General features: G+C 45.0%; 1 protein-coding gene across 2 annotated transcripts in view; it reads right to left on the minus strand.

Annotated features, from left to right (window-relative positions):
- Positions 1–4090: 4090 nt before the first annotated feature.
- Positions 4091–12804, minus strand: part of LOC137321156 (A disintegrin and metalloproteinase with thrombospondin motifs 3-like) — a 299698-nt gene continuing 290984 nt past the window's right edge. The window contains exons 22-23 of one of the 2 annotated variants that reach the window (XR_010962726.1): positions 5352–7480; positions 4091–5319 (exon numbers count right to left, since the gene is read on the minus strand). Coding sequence is in view for 1 of the 2 variants with exons in the window: in XM_067983405.1 (XP_067839506.1) it covers positions 6954–7480 (527 nt within the window). In the remaining variant the exon portion in view is untranslated. Of the gene's footprint in view, positions 7481–12804 lie in introns of both variants that reach the window. The other variant, XM_067983405.1, reaches the window with a different exon arrangement.

Below are 12804 nucleotides of genomic sequence, written 5' to 3' on the forward strand. Positions count from 1 at the left end.
GGAAGATTTAATAGAGGTGTTCAAAATCATGAAGGGGTTTGATCGAGTAAATAATGAGAAACTGTTTCCAGTGGCAGAAGGGTCGGTAACCAGAGGACACAGATTTAAGGTAATTGGCAAAAGAACCAGAGGCGAGATGAGGAGAATTTTTTTTACACAGCGAGCTGTTATGATTTGGAATTCACTGCTTAAAAAGTGTGGAGGAAGAAGATTCAATAATAACTTTCAAAACGGAATTGGATAAATACTTGAAGGCGAAAAGTTTGCAGGGCTATGAGGAAAGGGCAGTGCAATGGGACTAATTGGATAGCTCTTTCAAAGAGCCAGCACAGGCACGATGGGCCAAATGGCCTCCTTCTGTGCTGTTTCATTCTATGATCCTATGATGAGCTTGACAAGTCCTTGCAAGAAGATCAGGACCAGAAGGATAAACTGCCAGATACTGGCCTTAATTATAGGGGACAACTTCAGATAAAATGCATCTCTGCCCATTGCATTCCTAGTCATTCCATCAGAGTCACAAATTACAATTGCTTCCTCAATAAGTAATCACATGAGACTCTTTTGCGAACCCTCCATATTAGCACAAGAATGCCGTCCTGCTTTCAACAAATCATTCTAAAACATTGTTTTTGGTGGCAGTGTTTGATATACACATTCAAATAACTGATCCTAGTACCGTGTCCTCTCCTGGGGTGCCTATGTGACTATAAACCTTCAATCCCAGCCTTCTACTTCTCCTAAGTGCGACATTAGGGTCGGGAGATACATGACTGATATTTTCCAGCCATGGCGCCAGAAGGAACCATAGGGGATGAGGGGGCTCTTGTCTCAGAGCCGTGAAGATCCCAAAGGGACCTGCTGAAGGCTGCATGTCCTGAGCCATGGCAAGGTTGCTGATGCCCTGGCTGCCTATTCCCACATGTTCAGGCATTTGAGGGAGCTGGTGGGAGGGCATTCACCCGTATACATACCTGCTAGGCCAGTAGTATTGGGTATGGGTTCCAAATGGCCTTTGATCAACATGAAAGCAGATGGGTCCAATCAGCTCTCTGAAGCCCTCAGAGATACTTATCTGAATCCCACCCAATTTTTTGGAGACCAGGAGAGATCTTCCTTTTGTATCTGGCACCTAAAGTATCAAAAGCAGCAGTTGTAGCTGTCATGCCAGCAGCAATGACATTTCTTTGGCGGGGGGCTCTGCTACAGGTCATGCTGGAGTTACCATGCTCAGGACTGTGCACACATCCATCATGGTGCCCCAGATGTGGCTAGTGGACTTCCTTGACTGAGCCAGCATCTGCCACACATTCATGGATTCATGGACACCAACTAAACTACGTTAACGTGAGTTAGATGCTCTGCAGGCAATCCTTCTTTTGAATGTTGGACCTCTGAGATTAGTGTCCCATGGCTCCTCAGCCAAGGGCAGGTATCTTCTGTCCCTCCAGCCAGCTATGATTTGTTCCTTGTCAGAAACTTTATGCTCCTCCATGCCGCTTGTGCTTGTTGCTTCACTGTGTGATCTGCCGTCACTAAGACTAATTAATCCACCCCAAGTGGGTTTCACTGGGCTGATGGGTGAAAGCAATGATGGGGTGAGTGAAACGTGACTGGAGCGGAAGGAGCAAGAAGGCACCGGTTCCTGCGGCAATTGATCCTGTGAGGTGTTCTCCTAGAAGGAGCTAAAAAGGAAATGCTGGTGTGGGTGATTGAACTGCAAAATGGAAAAAATAAGCTGTGCACAAGTTGCAAGGTTACACGCCAACAATATTTTTGTCAAGTGATTTCAGTTGTCTGACAGGAACTGGTGAGACATTTAGATTTTCTTGATAAACCTGCAGCTCCCACGTCCCCTCCTAATTCGCCATCGTCCACTGGTTCTATCATTTATCTACCCAGCAGGTTCAGGGCTTCTTTCTCAAGAGGAACGGGGCCGATTAGTTTTGGGGTGACGGGGGTGGGGGGTCCTCACATAGTTGTAATTCTCTGTCTGATATTGTAAGCCGTCTTCTGCTTCATGAGGAAGGCACACAGTTGTAGGGTAAAGAGGAAGGTGTGAAGGGTCTTGTGTGTCTGGAGAGAGGTTTCAGGGCTGGAAATCGTGATGTGCAACACAGGGAGGGCCAGGTGATGGCAATGATACACATGCATTTAACTTAGTTTCGGAGCTGTCTAACGTTGGCTGACCTGGTGAGGTCATTAAACTTCTTCATGCATTGATTGGCATTTTGAGAGGTTCAGGAGGTGGCACTCATTGCCTTGGCTTTCTCTTTTCATTGGGCCTGGACAGTAGATTTGGCTGGTTTCCTTTACTGAGAACCAAAAATTTTGTTGTGCCTTCTCAATATCTCTACCATCAGAACCTCTAAAATGTGAGGCATTGTGACATCTTCTTCATCATCATCTTCTCCTGAAGACTCAAAATGGCTGCTGTTCCAACCACTTAAGTGCTGCAATAGTACTTGATTTACTTTCCAATCAGAGGTAGGGTTCCAAAAGAAGATGCAAATAGCATCGGGAGACCGCCCACAATCGTGCAAGGAGTTTGACTCAGGAGACTTGAGCTGGGGCTGGGGGGAGAGGGGGGCACCAGGGCAGCAGAAGTGCAGCCTTTGTGCTATTTTGGTACTAAATCCAATGCTGAGGGAAATCGAACCCCATGGCTGGATTTTCCTCTTTCCGGCAGGGTAGAAGCAGGGCAGAATTCTGCCCACCCCTCCAACTTTGTCACCACCCCGACCCACTCTCCTGGGTGGGTATTTGGGACCTATTTGGAGAGAGAGAAGGTCATTATTGCCACATTGGGCACTATGCCAGGCTTCTCCTGGCAGGTTTCAGGTGATTTACATTTCAGAAATGGGATAGATGGGAGGTAATTGGGCCAAGAACCCAGGCTCCCCTTCCCACCAGTGTTTGCATGCAGTGGGCAGGACCGGATGGCCAGCAGCGGTCCCAGCAGCAGGGCAAAGGGGAATAAGGGTCAGGATGAGAAGGCAGCGGTGGGTCTTGCCGCTCCTTTTTGCTCCATTTTCCACCTGGTGAGATCACAGAGAAAAATTCAGCCCTATGTATCTGGACAGAATTGAATTGGATGCCATTTTGGTGTAACTTTTAATATTGTGGAGTTGGCACAAAGCTGTAGCAAGGTAGGAGAACGTGTGTAAATTATGTGAATCTCGTGTGGCACTAGCTTATTACAGTTCTGGACAAGATGATGTCACACAGTAAGTAACACAAGTGATATATATATATGGGCTTTATAAATAGAGGCATAGAGTACAAAAGCAAAGAAGTTATGCTAAACCTTTATAAATCAGGGGTTAAGCCTCATCTGGAGTATTGTGTTCAATTCTGTGCACTAAATTATTGGAAGGATGTAAAAGTCTTGGAGATGGTGCAGAGGAGATTTACTAGAGATGAGGGGCTTCAGTTATGTGGAGAGACTGGAGAAGCTGGGAGTGTTCTCCTTAAAGTGAGAAAATTACTGGGAGATTTAATAGAGGTGTTCGTGGAGAGACCTCAGTTGAACGTCTCATCCAAAAGGCAGCACCTCCGACAGTGCAGCTCTCCCTCAATATTGCACTGGAGTGTCAGCCTAGATTTTGGGCTCAAGTCTCTGGGATGGGGCTTGAACTCACAGCTTTTCTGACTCCCAAATGAGAGTGCTCCCAGTGAGCTAAGGCCTACATTTGACTTTGGATACCACTGTGAGATGCCTACCTGCACATAAAATCTCTTCACAAATGAAGAAATCTTTAATCAGGGGTTACGATATTACCATCAGCAAATAACTGAACACCCCTATCACAGCACTGCCTATTTGTATAACAGGGATTGCAGGTAAATGCAATGCAAAAATGCCATTAAGGGTCAGTTGATGTAGCATTTTGAAATGGAATGCTGTGACTCACTTATCGATTTTAATATATAATCAACAAATGACCCTATTAAGATTTTGAAATGCCCAATAGTTTAAGAACTTGGAGCCAGATCTACCAAGGTGCTAACGAGAAGGCAGATAAATAGCGAAGAAAGAATGGGTAGGAACATGAAATGGCAGAAACACAATCAACACTACAAATTCAAATAGCTTCAAAGGACATAAACTCGGGTGTTACTTTTATTGCTATGTGCTCCCCAATACAACAAACAGCATCAGTAGTGTACACTCAGAATAAAACAGGAATCTATATTATTGTACAAAAGAAAGCAAATAAAAAAAATTAAATCATATTATTTCCATTTATGGGGTAAAAGGGGGATTCTTAAATAAATTCTATGCAACTTTCTGAGGCTCAGGGGTTGTCATTGTACAAACTAAACACTAGCTTCATTAACCTTCAAAAGCCTTGCAGGAAGGTAGCTGCAATTCTTTAAAGGCATTGAGTTGACTGGAAAGTATCTGATTACTAGCAGGACAATAGCAAACATCTTCCATAGTGTACCACTATGTGCTTCCAAATGTTATATCCTAACTATGCCTTTTTTATTACATAATGGAGCACTAGACATTGCTTCACACTAGCTGATCTTTATCCTTTTTGTCCCCCATTTGCTTCTTTATATTACAATGTTTTTGTTTAATGCTACCAGCTCACCATTTTTTTTAAAAAAACAGTTCCGTCTTATGGTAACTTTCTAAGTTTGCAATAATGTTGCTCGTCAATTGTTAATGGAATATCCAAATTCTATATTGCATGTCACAGCAACATCGTCATTTTGGAAAGAAATTAGCCCATAACCATTGTAGTTTTGTATCCCGTGCAGACGGCATAGCATAGAAATGATCTTGATTGTACACTGATCTGCAATTCAGTGGCTAAAATGTAGTTTGTCACCGCTGATGCAATTTACTTCATGAGATATTGGCAGAACATCACTTTAATAATTATTTTGGCCTAGAAATTCGAGCCACCCATTTTTGGGCGCACGGGGGATGCAGGGGTCAATCCCTGCGCCTGAATGGTGAGGCCCGAGGTGCACCCGAAATTGGGCATTGGGCCTCATTACCATCAAGCCGGCAAGCTGCAGACAGCAACAGGCAGCTCATCAGTGATGCTGATTGGAAGAGCCCTCAGATAGGTGGTTAAAGGGGGCCAGGAACGGGGCAAGCAGGAAAGGGTGATCGGATCGGCAGGCGATTGGGAAAGTGCGCTATAGAGTCAGGGGCCAACCGGCATGGGGGCAAACTGGAAAGGGAGAGATCGGGTCAGTAGGCGACCTGGAAAGGGAGAGATCAGGTCGGTGGGTGACCTGGAAAGGGAGAAATCGGGCCGGTGGGGACCTGGAAAGGGAGAAATCGGGTTGGTGGGCGACCTGGAAAGGGAGAGATCGGGTCGGTGGGTGACCTGGAAAGGGAGAGATCGGGTCGGGTGGGTGACCTGGAAAGGGAGAGATCGGGTCGGGTGGGGAGGGTGAGGGGGGGCCTGGCGACTGGGAAGGGGCTTGAATAGGTCAGTGGGCGACTCGGAAGTGGGGGCGATCGGGTTAGGTGACGATCGGGAATGGCAGACGATCAGCTCAGGGGGGGACAAAAGGAGCAAGTGGGTGGGCATTTGGATCGAGAGTTGGCGGCAGCCGAGGGGCTAGCAACGCCGTTTGGGGGTGGGGAACAGTGGTGGCTGTCAGTGGTGACACTCCTGCCCCTCCTGGCACCACATTCAGGTAAGTATATTTTAGTTGGGCGGCTGAATTTCTAGGCCCTGATGTTTTCAATCATACACACGCGAGTGCTGTATAATAATGCACGACAATGAATGACTGATTGGATCATAGAAGAGAAACAGATTACTTTCGCAAATGAGATCTTTTATATTCGCTGCTGATGGCAGAAATCTTCCCTGTGGGCTAAGGAGTCTATGAGGTGATAGAAAGTAGGCCCTGGAACATCTTAGCCTTGGGGATGAAAATCAAACTCCATTTTACATTCAAAACCTGTAACTGGGTGACTGGATTTTTGGTTAGGACCAGTTGATTTTATAAGGGCATTTAAAACTACCTAATGTGTTAGGCAACAAGAACAGAAAATTCTGGAAAGACACAGCAGATCCATCGGCATCTGGAAGGAGAACGGACAGATGTCCTGTTTTGAGTGTAAGCTTTCATCAGAATATTATGCTGGCCTTTTTCTGCATGGGGGCTCACTGACCTGCTGTGTCATTCCAAATCAGCACTTATTACAGATTTGCAGTTTCCTGTTACTAGCACCAGAGGGATTGGCAGATCTGCGTGTAATTACTGCCAAGTTAAACTGTTAAAGGGACCAGTAATTCTCGCCCCCCCCCCATCGTTATATCTGTCGCTCCTCATTGTGATTTGTGGAATGTATTAGGACAGTTTTTCAACGTCAGGTACAGACTGAAATTTAGAAATGGTTATGTAACATTGGTAAACAAAATCCCATGGAACAAACTGTATTTTTAAAACATAATACTGACTTTTGCATATACAGTATTTACAACAACAGCTGCAAATGACTTAAATAATATCTATTTCACTGACAAATAAGCAACATTTGACTTTAGTTACTGTATACCATTTCGTATCAATGCAACACTGTAAACCCTTAAAGAAATTTAGCATCTCTTTGTATTTCTGGCTTTGATTTTTTTATTAAACATGAGCTGATGCGCAAAATGTAGTCTTAATCTTTTACGAAGACAATAACCAGCGGACCTGGTTATTTCCTCTTCATTGTGAATATCTTTGGTGCTTGTTTAAGTGAGCCCAAACAAATTGGATGCTGGCCAATTGATTGACAAAGAGCAAAGTGCCAGCACCTTACTACGTCACCTCTTCTTGAAAAAGAAAACACTTGACAGTTTATATTCACTGGAATTGCAGAAGGTCCTTTTTCAAATACTGCACGCACCATGATGTCTACAATAGTTTCTTTTTAAATGGTAATTTTATCCCCAGAAGTGTCTGATGTATGTAGGAAGCATCCTCCTTCATGTCTCTACCACAGGAGATTGTAACGCAGCATGTCTGTCCGATGTCTTCGCCATGCTGTCTGATGAAAGGGTAGCTGTGGAGCTGTTGTTGATGGCAGTAGGATTGTGATCACTGCCTTGAATTAAATGGAGCTGATGCTGCGAAGCCACCAATCTGTGAGACCTACCAGCTGCAGAAGGAGTATTTTTCTGGGAGGAATCCACACCTTTTGTTTTGCCACGTGTTGGGGTTATTGCACTGGGCTCGGTGTTCTTTGCTCTACCCAACCTGTTGCCTTGTGGACCTCTGCTTCTGGAAGTGGAGTCGGGCTGATGAGTTGGTGTGATCCCGAGGCCCGTCCCGTGGTCGGCGTCAGCCATTACATCCTCTATCTCAGCCACGCCTGTAAAGAAGGGGGGAGGCAGGGTGCTACTGCGCTTGCTACAGGATTCACAGCAGAGCTTGTTATAGCCTGGGATGGAGCAATATCGTGCAAGCACTTCCATCTGGCAGAATATAGACTTGTCTCTCAGGCACGGCTCATCTGCAAGGTGAATGAAGTAAAATTAAACAGTTTATTCAAAATAACTGAAGTCTAAAATACCCCGAGCGCAAAAATTAAAATCTGTACAATGTGCATTAAATTACACTCCATGGGTCATCTGATCAAAACTGAGATTGATAGAATTTTGTTCAGCAAAGGTATTAAGGGTTACGGAACCAAGGCGGATAGATGGAGTTAGACAGATCAGCCATGATCTAATTGAATGGCGGAACAGGCTCGAGAGGCTGAGTGACCTATTCCTGTTCCTGTGTTCCTATGTTCAGGACACTGTGTTCCCAATCTCCTACGGGGTGAAAGTGCACGCTGCCATATAAAGACATTATCGGGTTTGTCGGAAACTCCTTTGTTTCCCATTTTAGAACCAGAGAACTTTACAGCGCAGAGGGAGGCCATTCTGGCCTATTGTGTCTGTGCCGTCTCTTTGCTTTCATTTTGTTTATGTTTATGTTTAAAAGGGGCAGTGCTTTTATTAAGTTAGCAACCATGGGAATTTCATCATTAGCATCAGAACCAAAAGGAAATCTTCATTTTCTTATTTGTGATGTATTGTAACAAGGCAGTGAAGCAGTGAAAAAGGTCAGTGTGTAAATAACTGTTCACATTGCATGATCTTACAGTATCATCATCATAGTCAGTCATAAATTAGTATTGTACCTTGTAAAGTATTATCTAAAACAAACTGTGATATCACTGTCACTATAGCACACTTATACTGGCACTGTAGTATCATTCTCATTTACTGCAAACTGTACTTCCTTACGAGAATCTCGCACTGAACAGGCAGGAGTAGATTGGAGGAGAGAGTAGACAGCTGCAACAGTGTGTACCCCACAGCAAGAGGAAACTGCTCAAGTATTGGAAATAGACTCTATTGAGGGCATGGGGGATGGCAATGATGGGGATTATAATGCATGGGGATAGTAATGAATGGGAAAAGCAATGCATAGGGATAGTAATGAATGGGGATAGCAATGAATGGGGATAGCAATGCATGGGGGATAGCAAGGCATGGGGGGAAAGCAATGTATGGAGATAGCAATGTATGAAGATAGCAAAGAATGGGAACAGCAATGAATGGGGATAGCAATGAATGGGAATAGCAAAGAATGGGGATAGCAATGAATGGGGATAGCAATGAATGGGGATACCAATGAATGGGGATAGCAATGAATGGGGATAGCAATGAATGGGGATAGCAATGAATGGGGATAGCAATGAATAGGGATAGCAATGAATGGGAATAGCAAAGAATGGGGATAGCAATGAATGGGGATAGCAATGAATGGGGATAGCAATGAATGGGGATACCAATGAATGGGGATAGCAATGAATGGGGATAGCAATGAATGGGGATAGCAATGAATGGGGATAGCAATGACTAGGGATAGCAATGAATAGGGATAGCAATGAATGTTATCCCCATTCATTGATATTCCCATTCATTGCTATTCCCATTCATTGCTATTCCCATTCTTTGTAATCCCCATTCATTGCTATCTCCATTCATTGCTATCCCCATTCTTTGTTATCCCCATTCATCGATATTCCCAAAGAATGGGGATAGCAATGAATGGGGATATCAATGAATGGGGATAGCAATGAATGGGAATAGCAAAGAATGGGGATATCAATGAATGGAGATAGCAATGAATGGAGATAGCAATGAATGGAGATAGCAATGAATGGGGATAGCAATGAATAGGAATATCAATGAATGGGGATAACAAAGAATGAGGATATCAATGAATGGAGATAGCAATGAATGGAGATAGCAATGAATGGGAATAGCAATGAATGGGGATAGCAATGAATGGAGATAGCAATGAATGGGGATAGCAATGAATGGAGATAGCAATGAATGGGGATAACAAAGAATGGGAATAGCAATGAATGGAGATAGCAATGAATGGGGATAGCAATGAATGGGGATAACAAAGAATGGGAATAGCAATGAATGGAGATAGCAATGAATGGGGATAGCAATGAATGGAGAGTGCAAGTCATGGGGATAGCAAGGCAGGCAGACTGCAATGCATGCATGCTGAGTGATTGTTTGTTTCATTTGTTCATATTGTGATGGTTAAAGAATGGCTCAAGTGGAACTCTGAAGTATTTTTGAAACCACTGAAGGTACATTCTGAGTTTGGATAAGTGAGGCTACAATCTGAAAATACATTTCATTTTTAAAATCCAAGAAGGCTGCGATGACGGAGCTAGCCTGAGGATCTCGCAGCACAGCAGTCTGCTTCATCACCACCACAACCAATCACCAGCCTGCTTCATCACCACCACAACCAATCACCAGCCTGCTTCATCACCACCACAACCAATCACCAGCCTGCTTCATCACCACCACAACCAATCACCAGCCTGCTTCATCACCAACACAACCAATCCCCAGCCTGTTTCATCATCATTGCGACCAACCACCAGTTTGTGTGCACACTCCGTGGAGGATCACAAATTGTGATTTTGGGGATCAAACACAGTCACAAATCACAAATCCAGATTAGGCGAGTTATATTTGATTAGGAAAGGTTATTGTTGCATGGGCTGAACAACACAGTTGCAGTCCCCACCATTTAAAACGTCCACGTTTAAAACAGGCAGTCGCTTAAATCGGCCAAAATGCGATGACCATTATCCATTTACATTAAGGTCAATTTCAATGTTGCCGGTTATAGTGACTTAAATGCTCTGTTTACTTGGGGAGAAGCAGCTGTGCTTACTCACTAGTGCGCACCTCGTTAAGGTGCACTGAACGTAATAAAAGAGCCTTATAGAGGCAGATTTCATGTTAATATTTTATATTTTTGGATGAGAATCCTTCACCAAAAGCTGCATGGCTGTGCAGGAGATTTCCCCGCATTAAGGACTCACCAAAGCAAATAGAGAACTCTTTACCTTTAAGTTCAATTTTTGCTTACAGTCCATCAGCTGTAATAAATGGCTCAGATTTGAAAGCTATCCAGTAAATATAGGCATGCTGCAGTGTGAATTTTAACAGTCATCTCTCTGGCAGTCTTTAAAATTGTAATTGAAATATTTTTTAATTTTATTAACACTATTAAATGCATTAAATCTACCTCCGTATCCTGTCCTTTCTTCTAGTTTGGCAGACTTTGGAGTGTTGCATGCATTGCGCTCTGATGTTCTTGCCCATTTCACATTCCCAGAGGTTTTACACTGCCAATCACTGGCACTGAAAAGGCCACGGCTTTGTTCTGCAAGAGCCCTTCTAATTTTTGTTCCTCCAGCCTTCAGTAGCTTTGCATCACACGTCCTTTCTTTTCTACATCTGTTACAGTTTGTTCCTCTTGCAAAGTTGCCACTTTGTGTTGACAATTGTAAACAATTTTACAACACCAAGTTATAGTCCAGCAATTTTATTTTAAATTCACAAGCTTTCGGAGATTTTCTCCTTCCTCAGGTAAATGTTTCAAGATCTCCTTGAAGCCTACGCATTTATACATATTGAATAATACATGGTGTTTACAGACTGCCTCTGCAACTGCCCGTTGCCAAGGCAATCACCGTGTTCAGACAGAGAGGTGTCATCTGCAGAACCCCCGAATACACATTCAACAAAAAAACAAACAGGGAAAAAAAACAGAGAAAAAAAAAGAGAAAAAAAAACAGAGAGAGAGGCAGAAACATCCGGAAGGCAGAGAGAGCCAGCAAATGACCCATTATATTAAAAACAGATAACATTTGTTCGCTGGTGGGGTAACGTGTAGCGTGACATGAACCCAAGATCCCGGTTCAGGCCGTCCTCATGGGTGCGGAACTTGGCTATCAATTTCTGCTCGACGATTTTGCGTTGTCGTGTGTCTCGAAGGCCGCCTTGGAGTACGCTTACCCGAAGGTCGGTGGATGAATGTCCATGACTGCTGAAGTGTTCCCCGACTGGGAGGGAACCCTCCTGTTTGGCGATTGTTGCGCGGTGTCCGTTCATCCGTTGTCGCAGCGTCTGCATGGTCTCGCCAATGTACCATGCTCTGGGGCATCCTTTCCTGCAACGTATGAGGTAGACAACGTTGGCCGAGTCACAGGAGTATGAACCATGCACCTGGTGGGTGGTGTCATCTCGTGTGATGGTGGTATCTGTGTCGATGATCTGGCATGTCTTGCAGAGGTTACCGTGGCAGGGTTGTGTGGCGTCGTGGACGCTGTTCTCTTGAAAGCTGGGTAGTTTGCTGCGAACGATGGTCTGTTTGAGGTTGGGTGGCTGTTTAAAGGCGAGTAGTGGAGGTGTGGGGATGGCCATAGCGAGGTGTTTGTCCTCATTGATGACATGTTGAAGGCTGCGGAGAACATGGCGTAGTTTCTCCGCTCCGGGGAAGTACTGGACGACAAAGGGTACTCTGTTGGTTGCGTCCCGTGTTAGTCTCCTGAGGAGGTCTATGCGATTTTTTGCTGTGGCCCGTCGGAACTGTCGATCGATGAGTCGAGCGTCATATCCCGTTCTTACTAGGGCGTCTTTCAGCGTCTGTAGGTGTCCATCGCGTTCCTCCTCGTCTGAGCAGACCCTGTGTATTCGCAGGGCCTGTCCATAGGGGATGGCCTCTTTGACGTGGTTAGGGTGGAAGCTGGAAAAGTGGAGCATCGTGAGGTTGTCCGTGGGCTTGCAGCCTTCAACATGTCATCAATGTTCTCCGCAGCCTTCAACATGTCATCAATGAGGACAAACACCTCGCTATGGCCATCCCCACACCTCCACTACTCGCCTTTAAACAGCCACCCAACCTCAAACAGACCATCGTTCGCAGCAAACTACCCAGCTTTCAAGAGAACAGCGTCCACGACGCCACACAACCCTGCCACGGTAACCTCTGCAAGACATGCCAGATCATCGACACAGATACCACCATCACACGAGATGACACCACCCACCAGGTGCATGGTTCATACTCCTGTGACTCGGCCAACGTTGTCTACCTCATACGTTGCAGGAAAGGATGCCCCAGAGCATGGTACATTGGCGAGACCATGCAGACGCTGCGACAACGGATGAACGGACACCGCGCAACAATCGCCAAACAGGAGGGTTCCCTCCCAGTCGGGGAACACTTCAGCAGTCATGGACATTCATCCACCGACCTTCGGGTAAGCGTACTCCAAGGCGGCCTTCGAGACACACGACAACGCAAAATCGTCGAGCAGAAATTGATAGCCAAGTTCCGCACCCATGAGGACGGCCTGAACCGGGATCTTGGGTTCATGTCACGCTACACGTTACCCCACCAGCGAACAAATGTTATCTGTTTTTAATATAATGGGTCATTTGCTGGCTCTCTCTGCCT

Source organism: Heptranchias perlo, chromosome 4, assembly GCF_035084215.1.
Source record: "Heptranchias perlo isolate sHepPer1 chromosome 4, sHepPer1.hap1, whole genome shotgun sequence".
NCBI lineage: Eukaryota > Metazoa > Chordata > Chondrichthyes > Hexanchiformes > Hexanchidae > Heptranchias > Heptranchias perlo.